The sequence below is a fragment of the Vigna angularis genome, chromosome 7 (assembly GCF_016808095.1).
Source record: "Vigna angularis cultivar LongXiaoDou No.4 chromosome 7, ASM1680809v1, whole genome shotgun sequence".
Classification (NCBI taxonomy): domain Eukaryota; kingdom Viridiplantae; phylum Streptophyta; class Magnoliopsida; order Fabales; family Fabaceae; genus Vigna; species Vigna angularis.
This window is the reverse complement of record NC_068976.1, coordinates 4,325,415-4,351,212: the sequence shown is the minus strand read 5'-3', so window position 1 is coordinate 4,351,212 and position 25,798 is coordinate 4,325,415. Positions and strand designations below refer to the sequence as shown.

At 31.4% G+C, this 25,798-nt stretch overlaps 2 protein-coding genes, 1 long non-coding RNA gene and 1 other non-coding gene across 4 annotated transcripts; 3 read left to right on the top strand and 1 right to left on the bottom strand.

The window, feature by feature from the left end:
- Window positions 1–512: 512 nt before the first annotated feature.
- LOC108337660 (UPF0496 protein At3g49070) lies at window positions 513–2,831 on the bottom strand. The gene is made up of 2 exons (XM_017574230.2): window positions 2,748–2,831; window positions 513–1,631 (listed from the first exon to the last, which is right to left on the bottom strand). Exons 1-2 carry the CDS (start codon window positions 2,794–2,796, stop codon window positions 619–621), a joined length of 1,062 nt encoding a protein of 353 aa, XP_017429719.2. The 5' UTR covers window positions 2,797–2,831; the 3' UTR covers window positions 513–618.
- A 3,328-nt stretch (window positions 2,832–6,159) lies between these two features.
- On the top strand, window positions 6,160–6,705 carry LOC128197980 (uncharacterized). Its single transcript, XR_008250743.1, has 2 exons — window positions 6,160–6,428; window positions 6,536–6,705. It is a non-coding gene; the product is annotated as an uncharacterized LOC128197980 (long non-coding RNA).
- LOC128193429 (small nucleolar RNA snoR77) lies at window positions 6,570–6,694 on the top strand. The gene has a single exon (XR_008244651.1). It is a non-coding gene; the product is annotated as a small nucleolar RNA snoR77 (small nucleolar RNA).
- An 8,483-nt stretch (window positions 6,706–15,188) lies between the features above and the next one.
- LOC108337910 (protein SMALL AUXIN UP-REGULATED RNA 51) lies at window positions 15,189–16,189 on the top strand. Its single transcript, XM_017574500.2, has one exon. It carries the CDS (start codon window positions 15,450–15,452, stop codon window positions 15,972–15,974), a length of 525 nt encoding a protein of 174 aa, XP_017429989.1. The 5' UTR covers window positions 15,189–15,449; the 3' UTR covers window positions 15,975–16,189.
- Window positions 16,190–25,798: the final 9,609 nt, after the last annotated feature.

Sequence of the window (25,798 nt, the reverse complement as noted above, 5' to 3'; positions counted from 1 at the left end):
TTGTATTGTGCTCGCAATGTAGGTGAAGAACTTTGTTCTCTCGCACAAATGAAAATGCCCTATGCCCTAACTCAATTTTTCCCCAATTTCAAACATTCAATCTTTACTATCCACGTCAATGTCTTATTATTTAACACATCACCACACATACAACTTAAAAATGACACGTAACCACTATCTAGTATCATATTATCAATCCATTAACTTTGTTTGCTTCTTTTTAACGGAAGGGACGACGTTGACGCAAAATTTACTAAGTAAGAATCAAGTTGACACTTTTTTAAAACAAAGGACCAATTTGACACAATCCAACAAAACTGAAAATAAAATATTATTTTTACCTTTTATTATTTACTTTAGATATTCAAGTTTAGATATTCAAGTAAAAAGATGTTGTGGAATTTCTTAACTCTAAAGATAAGTAATTTCATTATAAATTTTTTTCTAAAGATCCCTTTCATATCAAAATAACTACGTAGCAAGTTATATTATAAAAATATATCATTGAATTTTAAAATAATTAATTAACACAAATCACTACTTTTTACACCATCACTATGTCAAACCTAAAGGTAAATAGTTTATCACATATTCATTATATGACACTTTGACGATGAATCAAGTTAAATTACTAATTTGACTAAGCACAAGTTCTCTAGCCCTATTAATAGTCATGAAACACAAATACAAATGTTCTTCCAACTCATCCAATTGCTCACTAAAGCTACATTGGTTCTTCTTCAACAACCGCACAACTCCACCATCGGCCTGAACTTTATCATCCTTCCTCTCAAGCCAAAATCTCACCGTCCTCCTCATGTGCTCCAGCTCATCATTTACCCGACCCACAAGCCGATCCGTCGTCTCCAAGTCCTTATTCACTATATAACTTCCTTTTGCAGCTGCGTTCAGCCGAGCTGTCACCGAACCCATCTTCCTTTCTGAACCCAGATTCATCGAAGCCAACCCAGGCATAGCCACAATCAATGCAAAGCCATGAGACATTATAAGAACAACAAGTGAAGCCGTTATAGCTGCAACTAGACAAGCCGAGCCACATTTTATTTTCGCAGCTAATTGAACCTTGGTTCGCGCCTTGTCGCGGCTCGACTCGAGTCGCTTTTGCAAGTCGGAGCACCGACACTGGGTGGCCCGAACCAGACCCGACGCGGCAAACGGGTTAGAAAAGTTTGAAAATTCGGTTAAACGGGTTATTACCATTGGTGAAGGGATTTGGTTAGATGGAAGGCACTGAAGAATGGTTTTGAGTGATGAATACTTGAGACGCAGGCGATCAATGTCTCGTAGTAGGTGGCTACAGACAAGAGAAGCATGGGCAGTGTGTGCAAAATAGTCTGACAATAAAGAGTGGACCTTGGGCCTGCATTGGGCCACCGATAAGGCCCGAATAACCGTGGGCTGATCCGGGTCCAATAGATGCTCTGCGAACAAACGGTAAGAGGGGAGACGCGCCGAAGTGGTGGAGTCTCTTGACAAACAAGAAGTTGATTCATTCTTGGAGTAGGCAAGGACACGTGTCCAGAACTCAGTGTATGATTCCGTACGAAACGCGTTGGCATATTCCTCACGCACGTCCAAACAGGTTTGGTGGTTTGTAGAAGTGCTGCATTCTGTTGCATCTCATTGTTCTCTATACATCAGATCACTAAATATAAACTTGTATTTATATATAAGGAATGATGGTTTTTTATAATAGTAAATATATATTATATAAATTTTTAAGTTAAGAATTATATATTATATTTAAGGAGACTTAGAGATTAAAAAATAAATAATAGATATTTTTAAGAATATAAAAGTTATTAGATGATGTAAGAAAAATGTATAGAATAAATTATTTAAAAATATAAAGGATAAATTTTTTTAAAAGGTTGGGAAGATTAATCTAATCTAAAAATATAACAGTTAGATTTAGAAAAAATTAGACTTTCTAAAATAAAAAAGATAGATGATTTAGAAAAAAAATGTATAATAAATCCTCTAAAAATATTAAGTATAAGCGATTAAAATAAATATAGCTCTTTAAAAAATTTAGACTAAAAATACAATTATTAAATAATGTAAAAAATGTAATAGAACTAAGAATATAAATAATATATAAATGATAGATGATACAAAACAATCTAGACTATAGGGATAAATATCTTTTTTAGTTCCTAAATTAAATAAAAGGTTATTTTCTATCCTAAATTAAATATATATTTATTCCAAATATCTTATTCCTTAAACATATTATAATTCATTGTGAAACTTTATTTTTCACATGATAATACAAATGATATTTTATATAAATTTTATAAAATATATTATAAAATACAAAGATGAATTATACATATATTTAGTTTAACCATGAAAACTTTAAATAATTTAGATAAAAAAAAACATTTTATCCTATTATTAATTTAATCTATAGGTATAAAATAAGGAAGCTAATATTCGTCTTTCTTAATTTTCAACATCTTAGACACTATCTCTGGATAAACATAAGGAATTCGTTTTGATATATTCTAATTGGATTTTGTCAGGGAAATCACGATAACTAGTAAATTGCTTAAGCTTCATAACAAGATTGAAGATGTAATTTTCAGTATCATTTTTGTTTGCAGAGAAACTTTGTTTATCTTCATCAAATTTTCTGATGCTGATTATAACACCTGTAGGCCAAACTAACGAAGAAAAGGGGAAAAGAAATGCAGAAAGAGAGGGAAAAAGAAGAACATGATGACCTGAATACGAAAGCAACTTTTTGATACGGCGAACCAATTTGATCTTCATTCCTTAATGTGATAGACACTGCAAATCAAAAGAAGGATCCGAGAGAAAAATCAGAATTGGATGTTAACCTTCCTGAGAACCTAAATTGGATGGGCTTTGGCACTAGAGATCTTCAAGAAAATTGATGGTACTGTTCTTTGTGAGAGATGAAATTTTGGTTTTCTTTTAATAATGCAAAACGCAGCCATTTTTCTGCTCTTGCTTGTAAGAAAGAGCTATGAAAATAAGGCAATGTAGTGATATCTTGTAGTGTACGCGAAGGGTACTTACTGATATCTGGATTTGGCGTGATGGAACGAAGGGAGTTCTAGAATTGTTTTCTGTTACCTCAAAGCCAACTAATTGCTTCTGAGTAAAATCAGAAATGCTACTTCTTTATTGATTTTGTTTCAAACACAGGAAATAGGAAAAAGAAAATCATTCCAAGTTAGTAAAACTGATCTTTTTCTTTTCATTTTATTTTGGTTTATTAAAAAAATAGGTATTTTACAATATAAAAAGTAAGAAATAATACATAAGAATACTTGCAAGAATAACAACTTTAACATAATAAGATAATGATACTTTGACAACATTTTTTTGACAACATTTTAACATCAACTACGTGTCATTATATGATTGGTCTATGTTGGTGTTTATGATTATTATTATTGATTATGGAATAATCTTGGACCAATTACAGAATGACACATAGATGATGTTAAAATGTTATCAAAATATCATTATCCTAAAAACAATCAAAAGCTTTATGGAGGTAAATGGTGTGATTATTATTTGAAACGTCCAACAAACTCAAATCTTGTTAGGATAAGCTTTTAACTCATAGTTCTGACTTCTTTTCTGTCATCAGTTTGTTTGTCCTGTTGATATATACTAACAATGTCAATATGCATTTATCTATTGATAAGTTAGATGACACTAATTATGAGACTTTGACTTTAGACATTAAACTTTGGCTTAAGAGTTTTGGGTATGTTGATCATATTACTCAGAACGTGACAACTATTGATTTTGTTGTGGTTATTCGTTGGTTGAAAATTGATGCTCAGTTAAGCATTGTTCTGAAGGCTACCCTTCACTCTTTTTTAAAATAATTTTGTCATCTCGACAAAATATGTTTTGAAATCTTGGAACACGCTAAATTATTATGCACCAATAATACTCAACGTCTTGATGTGGTTTGTCATGATCTTTTCAAGGTTGTTGCTCCTCGACATCAGGATTCTATGGTTGATTATATGGGTAAAATTCATGCTCTTTTCATGAATTTAATGAATTATTGCCTCCTGCCTCTACTCCTGCCTAAGAAATAAAGCAACGATCAAAGTTCTTCATGTTATTGGCGTTACACAACCTTGTTGATGAATATTCTCATATCTGTGATCAGATTTTGGGTTCATATGTAGTTCTCACTTTGACTTCTTCTACTTGTTCCACTCTTTTACATGTATCTAGTAAACCAATCCATGATACATCTGCTTTTTCTAGGTTGCATCTCAACGTCATGATCGCAATCACTCTCGCAAGCCGGGAAAAAGAAGTATGAAGTGTGATAATTGAGGCAAGCTAGGCCACAAGATTGATAAGTGTTATGCATTACATGGTCGCCTTCATGGTCACCTTCCTAAATTTGTTGCTATTGTTTAGACTGCTCCTCCTTCACAATCACCTACTGAGGATCCTCCTTTATCCGATATTGTTCACACACACACATGCACGCACACACACACATTTGATTTTGAGAATGGAATTGTTATATTTCTAACATTTATTAAATTGTATGTTTGATTCTTTTATAAATTAGCTTACCTTGTTGTTTATTTATTTGTTTGATTTTTTTTCTTTGGTAAGATCACCTAGTGTGAACAACACTACCAAAAAGGGGAGCATTACTGACGACTACAGTCCGTCGAAAACATCAAAAAGTCGTCGGTAACATTACCGACGGATTAGTGACGACCAATTTGTCGTCGGTAAATCGTTTGTCGTTAACCATTATCGACGACCTTTGCCCTTCGGTAATTACCGAAAGGCAAAACCCTTATGTAATTACTAAAGAGCAGAAGCCTTCAGTAATTACCGAAGGACTGAAGCCTTCGGTGGGTCCTTCAGTAAGAACCAGACAGAATTAAGTTATATTTGTATTTGTTATTCAACTACACAAACCTGCATAACATGTTTACAATATAGACAGACTTGAATAACATTTTCAAACCACAAAGAGACCTCCTATGTATTCCAAAATCATCTAATCATTAATGAAGTAAACAACAATATAATAACATCATTTGTATTGTTCAAATTTCAGAATTTATATTTGTAAACGAAACATAAAACATAAAACAATATCCTCATATAGACCAACAACAATGTATATATTTGAAAAACATGAGCAAATATAATGTAACATAATCATGATGTTCTAACATAATAAATTTATATATTTAGACGTAAATTTACTTTTTATTAAAATTTCTGACATAAATTTATATATATTATATTTATAACCAACGTAAATTTAGATTTATTACAAAAACAACCGATAATTTTTTTTGTTCTTTTCAAGTTTACATATATTACTGTTGAAATATATGTAAATTTATGTTTATTATTTAACATATGTAAATTTACCTTTATTAGAAGATTTTGTATATTAACAGTAAAAACACATGAGTTACATACATGTTATTTTGTTATGATAATAAAAACAATAAAATTTATAAATATAAAATTAAATATAAATAATTTTTTATAATTTTATAATAAATAGCTTTATTTATTTTGTAGATATACTTTTAATTAAAAATATGAAATTTGAAAAATGATTAAATTTAAATAGATGATTACTTAGAAAAATAATATTGATAAAATAATAATTTTAATTTAAAAAAAAATTAAAAATAAATGTGAATAGAAAATATTATAAATAGGTATATATTATGTTATTAATATTTTCATATCATGAAACTAATATATATATTTATTATTCACAATATTTAATTATTTCAATATTAAGTTTTGTCTAAACTATTAAACTAAATTAATCAATATCAATTAACGAATTAACAGATTTTTACTATTAATATAATTATGAATTTATTTGTGTAACTTATACCATTTTTTTTATCATTTCAATGAATAATATTCAGGGTTTAGGTTAATTGATATTTATAATTCGAATAATATTAAAGTTTTTTTAATGATAATTTTCAAGTAACAGGGCTACATTGCAAAATCTTTTGGAAAGAGTCCAATACATATTCAGGCCCAAAATCCGTAACACGGACATTGCATACTCAATCCCTTGATGCCTATATATACTCTCACCAATCCCTAACCCCAACTCGTGCTTAGGGTTTACCAGCCGCGTCATTTCTCTTCCATGGTTGCAAAAGGATAGCATTGCAATCTCGTCACTTAACGGTTCTGTTTTACGATTATTCTTTTCATTGATGATTTTTTACTTTCTTAGGTATAAGATTTTTGTCGCATGAGGGTCTGGAGTTTGGCTCTTTGGCTTTTTAATCCGTGCCATAGAGATGAATGCAGCACCCAATACTGAGTTCTTTCAACCTTTTCACTAATATTCGCTTCTATGTTTGTTTAATCAGTATGCGGATCTTTTCGCTGAGGTTGATACATTTTTAATTTCGTCTGTGATGATTTTTGATCAAATTTCTTGCCCTTTGTTATTTATTACCATCTTTTTATTAAGAAATTGTGAAATTGATGATTCCAGGGAATCTGAAATTGTGGTTATTGAGTGGTAATTCAGGCAGCCTACTTGCCACGATAACAAATGGCATGAGAGGTGTTAAACTGCTCGTATATAAAATGCTTTTGCTCTTCAGACTTGCTGAAATTATTTTGAAGCTGGTCTAGTAAGCTTACGTACATTCTTTATTATCACTTTCAAGATTCTCCATTTTATTCCCTCTTGTTTTGTTTTTCTGGGTTTGAGTGGGTGCGGATTTATGTTTTCTTTCTCAACTGTTATAATTATTCTGAGAGAACTAGCACCTCTGGTGTTCAATGTTCGTCGACATGGGAAAGTTAGGTCTCTGCCATTACAAAATTGAAGGCTAATAGTTAATTGATTTAAACAGTGTTTTAATTTAAAATTAAAATATTAATATCAGTAACTGATTAATATTCTTAATAGGAAAAACAATTTAAGACTTTCATAAAGAGAGAAAGTTTGGTTGGCTTCAATGTTTCCGGTGCTGCCTAAATTCTTGAGAGCTGTCACTTTAGGGGCAAGGCAAAGTGAAGAGAGTCTGACTTTATAACAGAATATTTTCTTAAGAAATAATCTTTAACAATTATGTTTTCTATTATTGTTTATATGGATTGCTTAGTTTAATTTTTATACTAATTACAATTTAATTATCAGTCGATAAAATTTAATTTATTTGATGAATTTAATAGAGAAAGATTGAAATTTATTAAAAATTGTGTAGAGGACAAATAAATATAAATATGTCAAATTTACGTAGCTCTACGTAGATAACAATTTTCTTCAATTGAGCTTTACGTTGAGAATGGAGACTGTTTTGGGTCGACACAAGGGCTTTTTCACATTAGGGTTTCAATGCCGAGTGGTGTGGATGCTCATAGATTCAAAGTTTTGGCTTCATATAATGTTTAAGATTTACAAAATTCATTAGCTCATATTTACAGATCTAATTTTTTTCTAATCATTTTATCCAATCCATAAATAAAATATGAAATTTACATGTGAGGGATGCTTTTATTTCCATATTAATAGGACTAATACTATGTATGGATAAATTCGTTCGAAATCCTCCCGTACAAATATTTTTTATGGACATTTATCACCTATATCCTTTAGTGTTACAGATACGAATAACTAATTTATGCATTGATGCGAATTTTTACAAAATATTTGCGTCTCTTAAAATTCAAACTATTTGTTTAATATTATTATGTTATTTATTTCAATATATTTTTAAAATAATTTGCATGAAAAGTGAAAAAAATAAATCCGAAAATTGTCTAATTTTTTTTAATTTTGTTTTTCGAAACTTTCTTTTTATTAAATTTAACTCCCTAAATTTCATAGTTGGAAGCAAAAGCTACATATATAATTGTGTATTCTTTATATTGTAATTAATGATAATCAATTGTTTTTTAGTGACATAAAAATGATATAATATTAAAAGATCTTGAGTTTTAAATTTAGGTTGAAAATATGAATTATTAAAAATGACATAAAATCTTTAAATATTATTTTGTTTTTATTATTATTGATTTTGTTTAATGTGAAATTTACTTTTTTTGGATGTTCAATATTGTATTTATTTTGGTAAATTTTATTCAATTAATGTGATTATGATTTTTTTAATTTTTAAATTTTTTTTTCTTCTTAATTTAAGAAAGTTATTTAAGTATGAAGATGATAATATTAATAATATTGAGTGTCAATATCAATAGGTTAATTGTTTCGTTCTAGTATCTTCCAAAAGGAAAAAGAAGATATGAGAGTTTTCTCGATCTAAAATAAAGCATTTGGATTTTTCCAAAAATCATGTCTGGAGTTTGCAGCAACTTGATAATAGGAAAAAGATTGATTTTAATTATAAGATATCTAATGAATTCATTGCTTAAATTGAGATATTTTAAAAGATATAAAAAATATCTGGAGTAGCTTTTTCCATCATCTATTTGAAGAATAGTAACATAAGAGAAAATTCTGAATAAATAACATTCAATTAACAGACAAGGTTCAATTTTACTAAAATAGAGATCCAATTAAACACTTTTGCAATACGTGAACTTAATTGATACAAATTTACTTAAATATATTCAATTGAACACTTTCAGAATATGTCCGAAGACATTTTACCTAAGAGAAAATTGTAAATAAATAACATCCATATTTATATTATTTTTAGTAGAAAAATGTAAGATGTAAAATATATGATGTTAGGACGTGGAAATTAATGTAAAATATATAAGATTGTTGTAAATTATTTGATGTACTGTCGTAAAATATATATATATATATATATATATATATATATATATATATATATATATATATATATATATATATATTATGTTATATGTTCTTAAAACTACATTTATATTTTATGAAAATATAAGCATGAATAATAATAATGGTTAAATTATTTATGGATAAAGTACATTACATCTAAGCTTGTTAAGAAAACTTTTGTGTCCTTCATATAGAATTAGCCTCATTATCTGTTGACATAGATACCTTACCTCTAAACCTTAACATACTATTTACCTCGATAACAAAGTTCTTAGCTTGTTTAATACCTAACAACTTAGTGGCATAGGATCAAAGAATGCTTCTCTTTGATCATTAAAAGGTAGTTTAACAACCTTGTAAAAAATTAAATGGTTTATATAAGTTGTCAAACACTTGAGTTGCAAGACTGAATTAATAAACACAATTATTTTATGCCAGTTCATTCCATTGAGCTACGTTGAGTTCTCCTCTAAAATCTCTTAGAGAGTTCCACTATAATCTTCAACAAGATTACATTTGAGTATTCGCACCACTCCTAGTATCACTTAGTCAATCCCAGTAACCTCGTTACTCTGACTAGAACCGAGTATCATCCATTTCTGGTTATGTAGTATTCTTCACCACTCCTAGCTTCTCTAGACAATCCCGATAGCTTCCTGATAAGTGTTTGTATTTTCTTTAGAATATGCAATCAATCAGATTTCTTACAAGTCCTTAGACGATTACTCCGAGGATATATTTACAATACAATTCAATCTAATAGACTTTTTAGAATCTTCTCTCTTCTTACAAATGTAAACTTATAATTCTATGAAGCTTGAGAGTATTTTTTTTTTTCTTTTGAGCTTGTTTTTCTTCTCAGATGATTTCTTTCGTATTCATGTGCTTATTCTGTTAATCTTCTCTTCAAGGATCTTCAATTTATAGGCTTCAAGAAAATTTCTGTTAGATAGTACTTGTTTTGATCTTTAGATCTTGTTAGCCTTTTCTTAGGTAGCACCATATGTTAAAGTCAACTTGTCAAAGAAAACATGTTTTTGAGTACTGTATCAAAAATAGGTTGTATAAAATCTTTGACATGACTTTTGATAAAGAGAACATTTCGTGAATGTCTTCTTTGTCTTTAACGTTCAATTCTGATTTGTATATGATAGAGTAGGTGGATACTTGACATAGGTATCAGCAAAGAGTAAAGTATATATGCATGCAAGCAGATATGTCCTTCTTTTTTTATCACATCTGTATTAGAGTGCGACAGAATGATTAACGTGTTCAACAAACCAAGAACAAGGGTGAATTGGTTTCTTATCGCAAATCGTTCTTTTGATAATTTTCTCGTAAATATAAATATTCCTTAAAAAATTTAAACAAATTCAAGAGTAAGGAAGAGAGAAAATTGCACACGTAATTTTTATACTGGTTCGAATCATAGAGATCCTACATCCAGTTGTTAATCTTAACCGAGAATTAACACTTCATTAGCACAAACCAAAAAACTGTTACAATCACAAAGAAAATAAAACAATTTAAGGTTATAACTCATCTCTTGTTACCCCAAGAGATGAAACTCACTTCCCATGTAACCCACAAGGGATGAACACCTCCTCCGAATGCTTCACGAAGGATGACCATCTCCTTTGAATCTTCACAAAGGATGAACACCTCCTCCGAATGCTTCACAAAGGATGACAATCTCCTATGAATCTTCACAAAGGATGACATGATTTCAACTCAGCAACATCAAGAACACTCAATCATACTCTCAGTGAAAGTTCTCGCTCTATGCCAATATGTCAAGTTCTCAAAGCCACAACATAAGGTTACGCAAACCCTAGAACACTTATCACCACATATTGCACATAAGATTTTCCGAAATACACTTATTTCGTATTGTTGTAGTTTAGAATGAGAGTCCCAATCAAATTTATAAAGATCTCACTTAAGGATACCTCCAAAAATCTGTTGTTAGCTGTTTAGTGTGTAATAATCGATTATCATAATATGGTAATTGATTATGCATCATTGAATGCATAATGGTCAAAACCTTGCTTGAAAATTCTCATAATTTCTCGCGATAATCAATTATGGAAAGCCATAAACGATTATTGATACTCAATTTTCATAAATGGTAATCGATTATCTTAAGTATAAAATGAGGTTTTCTGATTTAAAACGATTTTTAACACAACCTAAGGCAAACAATACACAAAATCAAGTATAAATCACATCCTATACATCAACCTACTAAAATACAAAAGCTTTAATATAAAAATAAGTTTTCATGAAGATTTTTCTGCAATAAGAGCACTTGAGACTTAACTTTGAGACATCATCAAAATTTTCTGCAATAATGCTCTTTAATGCATGTTCAAAATAACTATAAGCTTTTTAAATTTTCTTTTGTTCAAGCAAGATTTGATCGTTTAATCATTCTTGTAGAGATACCAAGCAGTTCATAAAGTTTTCATTGTTTGATATAAGGTATTGTTTGACCTATACAAGGCGTTTTCTATCAACGATTTATTTTCGTATACTTAGTTTGGCTCAAGAGTGTGTTTAGCAAGATGTCTTTTAGCACATGCTTTTATTTTTTTAGTGTATTTACCATAAACATCATTTTGTATATTATAGTGAGAGCTCGTCTAACTTTGATTAACAAAGTATAATAAGAGCGTGTTTTACAAGACTCTCATATAGCACAATGACACATTTTGTGAGGAAATCGTTTGATAGTGTGTCCATTAAGATATTAATGTGTTTACTAAAATATTAGTGCGTTTACTAAGGCTTTTCTTAACACACTCTAACAATCCTACCTAAATAAAAATTCATCTTAGAACCCCATTTTAGCACATGCAATAGTTCTACACCCCATGCAAACATACTCTTAAAAAGAGTTTAAGAAATAACAAGAAATGAACTTACTCTATTTAAGATATTGATAGAATAAGATTACATTAATCTTCACCAGAATTCCAATGACAAACTTTGATTTCAAACATATGGATAAATATGTTAGAATCTGAATGTAAAAAACACAAAATTTAAACAAAGTAACATTTTAGAAAATAAAACTTGACTAATTAATTTTTTATTTATTAAAACTTTTAATAATAAAATGATTAAATTCTACTTATAAAATCTACTTATTGTTATATATTTTCGAAATCTTACATATAACTTCAGAAATAAAAATAAAAATTTATTTAATCAAATAATTGAGGAAAATCAAATAAATTCATGAGTAAAAACTCAAAACAACCATTTACCACAAAAAAATAAAACAATAAACCATTCCACATTTAATAAAAGTCATCCCGATTCAAAATAGCCTAAAGAAATAAAAAATTAAAATTTATTTAAATTTTTATATCTGTACTGAGTCATTCATTGTATACTTTATTCATTTGACATATGCTCATTATTAAATATTGTAACATCCCAAAAATACAGCAATAAACTATATATTAGAATAATCACAATAATATTCCAGAATCAGTCTTACACTAGAGTCAAGCGCTCGCTCATGGTCGAACGGCCTTACAAAAAGAGTTCTAATATAATTACAAGAACAACCCCAGTCTGACCGAATGGTTTACAAAAGAAAATACCGAACGGTCAGATTAAAAACAAAAGAGGGGTGACCGAACGATCACCTCACGATAACACTAATCCTCTACTAGCCGAACATTCCTACCGCTCGTTCTTCACTTCCACTTCTACCAAAATTTTCTTCTTCCAGCGCCTCTTCCAGCCGCTCGTCTCCTTCTGCTCACATCCACACGGATGATCATTCCAATGACAAGGACGGACGTACAAAACCAGACACGACAGGAAACGCAGGGTAAGCTTATGTAATTTAATTCAAGAAAATAACATACGTTTATCAAATTCAAACACATCAAGTACATTTCAACATACTTATACAAACAAGGCCTACTACTAGACTGACTGTCCGGACTGTATGAAATCTGCGTAGCTACAGGCGTTCGTGCACCCGGGTGATGTAGTAACTGGAATACTCTCATCAGCTGCCACCCGAGGTTAGTCCTATTCATCCAAAGTACCCCTAAGGACGGGACCTCCTGCCGTTTCCACACATGACCTACCCTCCTCTACGTGAGGACGAGTACCCACGAAACATCAGGATGAACAGCCAGCACTAGCATGCCCACAGTCATACTTTACCAATTCCAATATTCATACATGAGTCGTTCCTCCCCTGAACGCTCGATCAACTTCACATCATTTCATTCATATCACATTCTCTTCTTATTTCATTCATAATCGTTCTCAATTCCATCTTTCATTATCACTATTCTCAAATTCATCTTTATTACCAATAAGTTAAATTTCATCTTTGTTCAAAAGTTTATGATGACACCAAATACCAAACGTTCTATCCTTACTCAAAACGAGGACGAACGCTTGGAACGAGACAGGGAGGTCTCCAGTTCCAGAATAGAGTAAGACCGATTACAATAATATACCCTATATGGCGAACGTTATTTACCACGTGAATCAGTTGAATGAACTGACTCTCGTGAGTTCAAACCCACACTAAAAGAATAGAGTAAGTACGTAGGCTCTAGGCCGGATCCAAATGAATATAGACACATCAAGACGTTAAAGAATCATATTTATAATAACTCAATTACATAAAACCTAATGCCCGTCAATGACCGAACACGGTAAAAGGATTTACTGAATTTGGACGAACGCTATTTTTCATCAATATAGATTATATAAGAATCGAATACGAGCGCTTGGTGTAAGACCGAGCACTACTCAGTACGAGCGCTTGGTATAAGACCGAGCACTACTTAGTACGAGCGCTAGGTGTAAGACCGAGCATTACTAAACTTCTAATAAAAGGCTTGATAAATATAATAAGATACTATCGAAGTAGTGTTTACGAACAACGAAAATATACCATTATATATATATATATATATATATATATATATATATATATATATATATATATATATATATAAATTGAGTTTATCACAGGATACCCAGATACAACTGTGCTTGGCCGAATGTTCAAGCATAGTATTATCACCCGAGGACGCTCGTCCTCAACTAGGATTCTCTCCAAATGAAAGAATCCCGTTTCAACTAGGTTCACCAGGAAAACCGAACGGTCAATGACCGTTTAGTAACGAACGTACACTTTTATATGGGAAATTTCATACCAGACTCATTTATTTTCAAACTCATTTCTTAACATATAGTTTCATAACTTTATACATTTATATCATAATCAACTTTCATACTTCATACACTCCATATCATATAAGTTTCATATTTTTCATACATCAGACATGGCAACCATCATATATCATATAGTCAAATACCACCATAATCATATTTCACTTTAATTTAGTAACTCAACGAACGTTCATTCAATCCAATCACTTAGTCATCATGCATCAAAATCATTCAATCAACCAAACGAACGTTCAAACATTTCAACAGCATACCAATTAAATTAAATAAGCTTCCCTTACCTCTTAAAGTGAACGAACGTCCCTCAAGTTGAGACTCAGTTCGCCGAACTACGATCGTTTCTACTCTCAACGCTCAACGACTCTTCGAACCAAAGTAAAACAACAGACCAAACTCGTTCAGAATGAAACTAAGGGCTCATGCAACCAGAACTTGGTTTGCATTTTTACAAGAACGAACGGTTAAAGACAAGAAAACTTACCCGTTCAGAATTTGAAACCAATCGGATCAAACTAAAGCTTGGGACGCCGGAAGTGATCCTACGGTGCCGGAACGCTGATCGGAGCAGAGAAAAGGTGAGTTATCGTAGAGAGAAGGGACAGTTTTCTAAAGAGAAAAAGGAGAAAATGAAAGATCAGATTTTTGGAAAGAGGTGCATGCAGAGGAGAGTGGAGTAGATTTTTCTGAAGATTCATGTTTTGCTCCACAGTCGAGAACGAATGTCCCCTCTTCAGTCGACACCTGTTTTCCACTAACTGATTTCCGGGTCTCCTTCGCTTGACACCTGGCGTTCGTCATCTGAGTGTCGAACCTTCCTATTGACACGTGAATTCCACTAACGGCACGTGCTTGGATTTTACTGGTTCTGACAAATATAAAGGAAACAAAAGCATACAAAATTAAAAAAATAACCAAACCTACAATAAATCATTAATGAAAATCAAAACTGAAGCATGTATTTTGAGGAAACTATTTAAACAATATATATATATATATATTTATATATTTATATTTATATATATATATATATATATATAATGGAAACATCTTGTAGTTTTATTTTTTACATGTGTGAACTATTTTTCCTCATTTATAATCCATTTTTTTAGGTGATGTACCGAAAATTTACTCCTTTTAACTCACCCTAACATGGAAAACTTCTTTCGATATGGTTGGTGGTCTGATGCATGTGACAAAGTTGATGTAGCCATTGTTATATTGAATCATTGTTATATTCTATATGTAGAAATCAAAGAAAAATTCTCATCATTGGGAAACGAAAATTAATTTTCATGCTCTGAAGCCCTATAAATAGGAAGCATGCATCCAATGGAGGCGATCCAAGTGATAAGCAAAAGAGCCCTAGAAAAGCGATACCGCAGAAGAGAGAAAAAAAGTCACCATGTCTATGGATCTAAAGAAATCTAACAAGATCAGAGAAATTGTTAGACTTCAACAGATCCTCAAAAAATGGAGAAGGTTAGCCAATTCTTCAAAAGCCACTGCTACCACCAATTCGCCCACTTCCACAAGCAGCAGCAGTAAGAGTATGAAGTTTCTGAAGAGAACCCTTTCCCTATCAGAACGTGAGGGAGGGTCAAGCAATGTTGTTCCAAAAGGGTACCTAGCTGTTTGTGTTGGTGAAGAGCTCAAGAGGTTCACTATACCAACTGAGTATTTGGGTCACCAAGCGTTTCAGATTCTTCTCAGAGAAGCAGAAGAAGAATTTGGCTTTCAACAAACAGGTGTGCTCAGGATTCCTTGTGAAGTTGCTGCTTTTCAGAGTATCTTGAAGATGGTGGAAAGTAAAGGGGACATGTTTTCCTCCCAAGAATGTAGACTCAGCATTGAAGAGATGCTGATGAATTACTGCTCAGAAAACCAGATTGCATATTCTCACCACCCTCAAAGTCCATTATGCAGATAGTACTGCATATTGCAGTTTTTATCCTTTTGTTTCTTTGTACCTTACTAAACCAATGTATGAGAGAGAGAGAGAGCGAGAAAGAGTGAGTTCAATTACATTTAAGAGACCCTTTTTTTCCATTTATGAAGGAAGGATACGATTATGACTTTCATTGTCTATTTACTAATTCTGGAAAATGGTTCTGTAATAGATTGGCATGTTTTTATTTTTTTCAACTAGAATCACTTCTGTGTTGAGTAATTACATGTTTGTTCGTTTTCTGAAAAAGGGATATCAATAAGAAAATTAGAAATTGTTGAAAGAGTCCTGAATCTTAAGGTGTAAAATATCTGAAGATTTGATATTTTCAGACTCAAGGTTGTGATGAGATTCATGTAATCAAACCTTCTGTTATTGTTTGGTAGTATTTTTATGTCTGATCATTGATCAGTAACTGGCTCATTGCAATTGATTCATATTAACAAGAACTCAAACCATACGACCAGACAAATCCTCATGTTTTGATCCATGTATGTAGCAAACAAGTGATGATTCAGTTAAGGTTTCTTCGAAAAGACTACATAGATACAAGTTTTGAATCATGGAAAAGCATTCCCCTCAATTTTGGAACCTGTAATGTGTCAAACACCAAGAATAGAGTGCTGTTTCAATTTTCAAGCAGAAAGGATGCTGTTTAAATTTTCAAGTAGAAAGGATTTAAAATACTACCTTTCCTTGAAGATATAAACATCTTCTGTTGTAAATTGTTACGTACTTACCAATATCTACATATATGGCGAAATGTACTATGGTGAATTGACTAGCTTACTCCATCGTATGTCAAACAAACTTGCCATAAATATATTAACTATATAAAAATATAAATCTAAAGGCTATTGACAATTTTCAAGTGGATGTATTTCATGTCCTTGAATTAATTACTTACTTTTTAAAAGATCAAATAAAATATGAAAATAATTTAAGGCAGAACATTGATAATGGAAATATATATTCCGGCTTTTTATAATAATTTTAAAAAGAATTATATTTAAATAATTTTTTTTTATGTAATCTATGGTGAGAAAAACACTAATAATTTATCGAAGTTAAATTCATGTGTCAAGCAAGTTGTGATTAAAACCACATTCAAATTGGTATACTTAAGAAGGAAATTCAAAGTCAAAGGTGCATAGGAGTCTAATAATCTCCTTGCAGCAGATGCTTAATAATTGCTAACATTATATCTCTGACAAGATTCAAGTCATTTAGTCGTTGATTTTTAAATTGATAAATTAATAATTTAGAAACAGATAGCGTATAGGGGATTAAAGTGGTCCACCTTAATCATAGCCTAGTGAATGATTGATGTAACTCTAAACAACAAGGCTAAGGTAGGTTAATATCTTTAGAATATTATTCAGGAAGCTAATGATTAATTTTAATAAAAAAAAGTTAGAGTAAAATCCATTAAGTTGTGCTAAATATATCAATAAGAAATAACTTAATTTATTAGGTATATCAGTGCTAGAAAAATACAATCTAACATATATCTCTTTTAATAACTTTATTAATGATTAAAGGTGTACGAAATTATTAGGCTAAATGAGATGTCGAAATATAGTTAACATGATTTTTACAGAAAAAAACTTTATACAAAATTAAAAAAAATAGGTAAAAAAAATAAAATCGAACTTAGATTTTTTGTTAGTACTTACACAAAAATTCAATAAATAAGAAAAATATATTTGTACATATATTTAGAAATTCTAAATAAAAAATGAATTTATTACATTAAAATTTAGAACACTTTAAAACTGTGTGTATCGAAGTTTGCCCTAGTCATGAATATTTACATATCATTATGTTTGTTTGCCCTAATCCATCTTTCTTGTTTTGAAGGTTAAAGTCATGTGGGGTTGGTTTATTTAAATGAGGAGTGAGAAGGACTGAGATTGTAAAGTACATAATCAATTTATTAAACACATTTAGCAAAATTAAAAAAGTGAGAGATAGCTTATGACTGCATTGGTTTCCAAGGCAAACCGCCCTAACACTCAGGGTACCCTCGTACATTACAATTGTACTGTTGTTGCCTCATGGCTTAATTATTTTATTGCCATGATTTTTATTTTAAGCTAGTTTATGGTCTGAAAACTGAGTCATTTTTGGCTTTTCAAGATAAGCATGTGACATGGCATTAATAGCACACACAAAGAGTGGCAGAATTAAGCAGTTTCTAGATTTTATTTTCCCAACTGCATGTTCAACTTTGACCTAAAATAAATGGGAAACTCTTTGCACAACTTTCGTATTTTCCCAAGTGCTCGTTGCCATGTGGTCATGTGGGAGAGCAGCTGAGGACAAGGAACATGGAGTTAAGCTTGTAATTGAGGAGGAAAGAAAGAAAAAAGAGAACAAAGAAAATATATAAATAACTGGGTACATTTTATAATTTGTTTACCAATGTTGAAAATAGAAAGGGGATTAAGAACACAAAAATAATGATTGTCTCAACTCATTTGGTGGTGATGTGATAACGTGGTGGTGATGTGGTGGTCTTCTTTGGTGGTAGTTTCGTGATCTTCCTCTCATGTCTTCTTACTTGTTGATGCGCTACCAAAGGTTGGTATGTCTTCCTTCCTTCTCTATTCATTCATTTTGTTCATACTAGATTGAAATGTATGTGTTAGATTGAAATTTTGTTGATAGATAAATGTATGTAAAATGTAGTAAGAAGGCTTAGAAGTCTTAACCATATTTCAAAATATGGTTAGGCTTTGCCAACTTTCAAAAATCGGTGGAGCCTGATCGTATTTCGAATTACGATTTTATATTTTATATTTTGTTTTTCTAGATTTTATGTGTGTTTCTTATTTTATATTTTTCAATATGTTATTATTTTAATATTTTCTCATGTTTTAATTTTGTATTTATATATTTTATTTATTTGGAAAAAATATGTTGTTTAAATATTTTGTTATGTATCCTATAAGTTTAGGAACTTAATTTAGTTTTGTTATTTATTTTTATAATTTTTAATTTTATATTTATTTATTTACTTAAATATTTTTTATTTTGTAATTTTATATTAGGTAAATATTATTATGTTTTCTAAAAATTGAAGATTCTTTTGTTTTGTTTTTCGTTTTAATAATTTGTAATATTATATTTTTTATTATGTAATTTTATATATTATTATGTTTTTTTATAAATTTACGAATGTAATGTTGTTTGTGTTTTATTTTTAAAATTTTAATGTTTATGTTTATTACGAATGTAATTTTTTATTATGTTTATAAATTTACGAATGTAATTTTTTATTATGTTTATTTTTTTTAACTAATGTTGATTATTTAAAATTTTTAGATATGTTTTTTTAATATCCTTGAGAAAGTTATATTTTCAAATATTAGATATATTTTAATAATACAATATTTTTATTTACTAACTTTATATTATATTTAGTTAAGTATATATTATTTCAAATATTGAAAAAATAAAATATTGTAATATTTTTTGTTTTTTTTATATATAAGTATTTAATATAATTTAATTTTAATATATTTGGTTGACAAATATGGTTAAAACTAAAGTTGCATCTGTTCATTGTGGTGAGAGTGTTAAAGGATAAGACCTACGACACTAGGTCATATAGTTAACGTACATAACAAACTAATGTTGAGGTCATTGAGAATCATGAGGATTGTGTTAACCAAGGGTATGTTAAGCACGAGCATGTATAGCATAAGCATGTTGAGTATGCACTAGTAAAAAATTACATTTTTAACTCGTACATTACGCTTTAGTTTTTTTTGGAACCGAAGCGTATCAAAAATGCGGTGGCAATCTCGTAATTTTTGAAACACTATATGCCTCAGTTGCTTAACAACCGGTGTCTAAAGCGAATACTGCGTCGGTTGTCAGGATGAACCGAGGCATAAACCAAAGATACTGCCTCAGTTGACAGATGGACCGAGGCATATAAGCCTTTCTAGCTTGGACTGTGGGACCTTAAAGCTAGGAAAACCTAGCCTCTGGGTAGCGAAAGAGGAAACTTTTCCTGAAAACCTAGCACCTCTCCTCTTCTCCTTTTTCTCGACGATGTGCGATGGCAGAAACTCTTTTCTCATGGAGCGGCAAGGACGCGACGGCGGCGACGTGGTGGCGATTAGGCGCTGGATCAGCGTTTCTCTTCATTGGGTTTTTGGTTCTGTTTCTCTGCAGGTGGATGGCGAAATGGATTTGGGGGTTCTGCTTCTTAGTTTGCTCTGCTGCTTCTGATTGCTCGCTAGGAAGAAGAGACCGAAAGAAAGGGAGCATCTTGATGGCAACAATGGAGTGGTTGAAGCGTCCCCGGTAAACATTGGTCCAATCTCCGTCGGACTTCAACCTCAGCCACTCGGAGAAGTTGTCGGTGGCCAACCGGATCTCCTCCTCCGCGGAAGGTGCAACGCGTGTCGGCACGTCACTCTTCCTCCCTTTGCAAATTCTGACCACCGTGACCTCCATGCATGCATGTCTTCTCTCCTTCCTTCAGTCCCCAACCCTCCCCTCTACCTTCCCCATTCCAAACCCCAAAACCTCACAAACCTCACACCGAAACAATTCTCTCACAACCACTTCTCTTTTCTCTGCAAAGATAGCCGAATTCACGAAGCCGTAGATTTCCTCTCCGAAATTGAATGGCGGAACCTCCAGGCTGGCCCCAACGTTTATGGAACGCTCCTTAAGGGCTGCGTCTACGAAGCCAGAACGTCTTCTCCTGAGCGGCCATTATTGGGTTGCACACGCGAACGGGTCGTTGCGAAGAAGCACTTTTGGGTTACATCGAAATGCAAAACTAAGGGTTCTTACTTGACAACTTCGTTGTGCCCAATGTTTTGAACGCTTGCGGGTTTCTTCGGTGGGTCGGATTTGGTAAAGGGGTTCACGCGTTCGTCGTGAAGACAACATGGTTAAGTGAATGTGTTTATGTTGCGACTAGTCTTGTGGACATGTATGGGAAGTGTGGGGCTTTGGAGGATGAAGAGAGGGTGTTTGATGGAATGGCTGAGAGAAACAATCATAGGTTCTGTCATAGGTTCTGTTTTTTTCCAACACAATCATAGGTTCTGTTTATAAACATTCATATCTTCTTTCCTTCTTTTTTCCAGCACAATCATAGGTTCTGTTTATATATACTTTATTTGTTAAGTTTGTTGCTTCATACTTTCCATTGAATAGTGAGAACTCAGCAACAAGTTTCATATATGGATGATTTTCCTTTTCAGTATGCTATCTTTATATTCCAGTTGCCAATGGTAAGGAGCTTCTTTCTTGCTATGTTTGATCAAGAATTGTAGACTCGATTGAGATTAAAAAGAGAAGGAAAAGAGAAAGCAAAAGAACATAGAAAAATAGAACATAATGAGGAAACGATCTCGGTTGAGATTAAAGAAATTAAAAATTAAAAACACTTTACTGCCTGATTGTCTTTAAACCGAGGCATAATCTGAATCCTTTTGACTCGGTTCAGAACCGAGGCAAAAAGCTTATCCTTTTTACCTCGCTTGTATATACCTCGGTTGTAGAACCACTGTCTATAAGCGAAAATAACCGCTGTCGTTTCTCTTTACTGCACTAGTGATGAGGATGTTGCTCAACAACAACATGAAGAAAGTGGATTCCCAGGAGGTCCACAGGACATCATGCTGCTTACCGATTACATGTAGCATGCTGCATTTGCCTTATGACAAGGCCAGGTTAGTTTAAAACCTAATTGTTAATTCATACTTAGTTGGTTATATATATATATATATATATATATATATATATATATATATATATATATATATATATACTTTTGTTATATATTTTGTTCTTGTTGTTATATCAGGAGGTTATTAAGCCTTTTATCACAATGTCTAGGTTGAGTTCCTTAGCGAACCTATCCTATGAGTACATCGATCATGAATTGATTCTAGCGCTTGCAGAGAGGTGACACTTGGAGACAAATACTTTCTATCTCACGGTAGGTGAGATGATCGTCACATTAGATGACGTGAACAATCTGCTGCACCTATCCATTATGGGTTAATTTTGTGAGATCGAGCTGTTATAATTTAAGGAGGCTCGATATGTTATCTTGGATTTGTTGGGCGTGAACTACACTAAGGCTACAGTTGAGATGACACGAACATGCGGTGCTAAACTTAACATGAGTTGGCTTAAGGATGTGTATGAGGAGTTGAGTAAGAACTCTTGGAGTGCACGACTAGTGCGTACCTGTTGCATCTAGTTAAATGCACGATTTTTGCAAATAAGAGTGCCACTCTTATTTGATTTTCGTACCTGATTCTGTTTCGAGACTTGAATGCCTGTGCGAGATATGCTTGGGGGCCATGACACTTTCACATACGTATGAGCAACTCGGGGATACTAACTTTGTTGACACAAAACAAATAGCTAGATATTGCACTCTTCTATAGGTACAACTTTGTGTTGGATTTTTGTTTTGATATATTTTTGAAATGTATAACACAATTTAAGTAATGTTTTTGTAAAGTTGGATCTATGAGCACTTTCCTAGCAAGGGAATGAAGCAAGTGGTGTCGAGCTACGTCGAAAGCGATCCTCAGGATTCACGATTTGTATCTCCAAGACAGGATTGAAGTCTTCTTGAGTGGAGATCATATCTTGATGGGCTGACGTACAATGCGGTCATTTGGTGGCCATACAAGTCACATAGGGCTATTCACCCTATCATGGTGATTTGTATGTTTTTCGGATGGATCAGACATGATGACATGCTTCATCGAAATTTGTCTGAACGCGTATTGAGGAATTTCATTTATGAGCAGATGATACCACGATTGCCAAAGAGTCTTCCAATGACAGACATTCCGACCATTGATCTGTGTTGGCTGTGGTATGTTGAGCATGATGTAACTCATGCTGTTGAAGTCGATTCTCCATTTGCGTGTGTTGTGACATACCTACAATGGTTTAGGAGGGTATCTCATCTATACGATGACCGATCGAGTCTTGCCCTACGATTGCATTGACACATCTAGATGACGTCCCGGTTCTAGTTTGTCGTAGGTTGTCGTCAAATTCTAGTTTGTTGGTATGTAATCAAAATGATTATTTGTGTCTTAGATGATATTTAAGATGGTTAATTTATGTTGTTTCTTACCATTCTTTTAGAGTTTTATGAGGCATGTTGTCAAGATCCTACAGATCATGATATTGTATCGTGATGTCACAAAGGGTACAGTAGCGTGAGACCGTACTACTGAGGTCTTACAGATAGCTCGTAAGTCGGTTGAGGAGCACGCATCCAACAATAGAGGTGGTCATAATATACGTGGATGATCATCTTTTCTTGGTAGGACCTTATTGTTTTGTATTTCTTTTCATTGATACTATTTATGTCAAATTTTGTATACTTTGACTATTTATAGTTTATTTTGACATATTTGTTTACATATGCAATATGTGCATGACAATTTAATAGATTACTATGAACAAACTTAATTGAATAAAATTAATTAAGGATACATAATTAAAATAATTGAGTTAATACCAAAACCAAATTGTCAACTCTCAATTTTGTTCAGATGAATAAAATTTATTCCCTACATATAAAATAAAAAATAAAAATAATGAAAATGAGAAAAAAAAAATACTATTTGTTTTACTATTTACGCTCCATATTTAACTATTTCCAAACCCTACTATTTGATTTTCCATTTTTAACTCTTATTTCAATGGTCCAAAATAGTCCAACATTTTTTTTCTTCCTTACCACCCTATTTTTCTTCTCACACCTCACCATCCACATCATCCCCCACACCACCCTCCACGTCACCTACCTTTTACATATACTCTTTCCACCTCCTTCTTATATAAATTTTTTCTATACTATTTTTTCTAATTATTCCATTTACCTTTTTAAATTATATTTTATCCACTTATTTTCTTCACCTACTTTTTATATTATTTTTCTTTACCAATTTTCTCCACCTAATTTCTCCATTGACTTTTTCTATTATTTATTTCATCAACTTTTTTTAATCTAATTTTTCCACTAACTTTTTTATATTAATTCTTTCAATTATTTTCCACACAAACTTTTTCTATCTAGTTTTTTATTATACTTTATTTCACCTAATTTCTTTACCCACTTTTTTATATTAATTCTTCCAATTATTTTTTACACTAACTTTTTCAATTCACTTTTTTTTATTATATTTTATTTCACCTAATTTCTGCACTCACGTTTTTTTTTATATTAATTCTTTCACTTATTTTCCACACTAAATTTTTCTATTCATTTTTTTAATTATATTTTATTTCATCTAATTTTTGACCCACTTATGATATTAATTATTTCATTTATTTTACACACTAACTTTTTCTATTCACCTTTTATAATTATATTTCATTTCACTTGATTTCTCCACTCACTTTTTATATTAATTTTTTCTCTTATTTTTTACACTAACACTTTTATTGAATTTTTTTAATTATATTTTATTTCACATAATTTTTTCACTCACTTTTTATATTAATTCTTTCACTTATTTTTCACACTAACTTTTTCTATTCACTTTTTTTAAATTATATTTTATTTCACCTAATTGCTCCACCCACTTTTTATATTAATTCTTTCACTTATTTTTCACACTAACTTTTTCTATTTTTTTCACTTACCTTTTAAAATATTATTTTATTCAACACTTTCTCTAATCATAACTCTATAAATACTCAGATTCTTTTTACTCCAAATTTTAAACACACATATAATACATCTTTTCTCTCCCACGCCAAACCTCTTCACTCCATATCTTTTCCCCTAAACTTCACTCAATTTTTCTCCTACACTCCATCATCATTCTCTTCATATATTTTAATAAGGCACATATATTTTCTTCCCAATTCACTTTGCTTCTATTTTATACTTATTATTTTCCTTTACACTTATTTTATTCTTACAATCCATCGTTTCAAACTTATATTATTAAACTTTCTTAAAAAGAAAATATAAAAATTATAAAAAAATGGTTTTTTCGGTGTTATTTAAAGGTATAAATACTTATGTGATCGTCTGCATCGTCTTAGTAGTTAATACTTTGTTTAAATAATTAAATAACATTTTTAAAGGTATAAGTACTTGTGTGATCCTACACATCGTTCTAGTACTTAAATACCATGTTTAAGTAATTAAATAATGTTTCTAAAGGTATAGGTACTCATGTGAATATTCACATCGTCCTAATACTTAATACCATTGTTTAAATAATTGAATATTGTTTTTAAAGGTATAAGTACTCGTGTGATCATCCACACCGTCCTAGTGCTTAATACCTTCGTTTTTCTCAACCATGTCAAAAATGAAAAATATATGAAATCTTTAAAACTTAAAAACATTAGCTTTTAAACAAACAATCTTTTTGGCAAAACTATGCGATCCTTGATTTTCCATCGCAAGTGGAAATACGTAGGAGCAATGCTAGTCCTTCTCAAGTTCACTTCCCAAAAATCCAAAAATATCCATAATCATATCCATAAATATTTTCCAAACATGTTTTTCAAATATATTTTCCAAACAAAATCCCAAACAAATTTTCCAAACAGATTTTCCGAAAAGAACTACATACCCGTAATTTCTCACATCAGAATACATAGGAGCAATTGTCAATCATTGTCAGATTTCCCAAAAGTATTTTTTTTTGTGTTTTTTTGTATTATCTAGCATTATTATTTTCTGAGAAAAAAAACCATTTTGAAAATCACATCAACTTTGTTCAGTTAATTAAAGGTACTGCCTTCGAGTAGGCGTTGTAGGGTGCTAACACTAGTGC

Coding starts and splice junctions, on each gene's coding strand:
- LOC108337660 (XM_017574230.2), bottom strand. CDS start 2,796: ATGAAGATCAAATTGGTTCGCCGTATCAAAAAGTTGCTTTCGTATTCA. Junction 1,632..2,747: donor AAAGTTGCTTTCGTATTCAG/GTCATCATGTTC, acceptor GAGATGCAACAG/AATGCAGCACTTCTACAAAC.
- LOC108337910 (XM_017574500.2), top strand. CDS start 15,450: ATGTCTATGGATCTAAAGAAATCTAACAAGATCAGAGAAATTGTTAGA.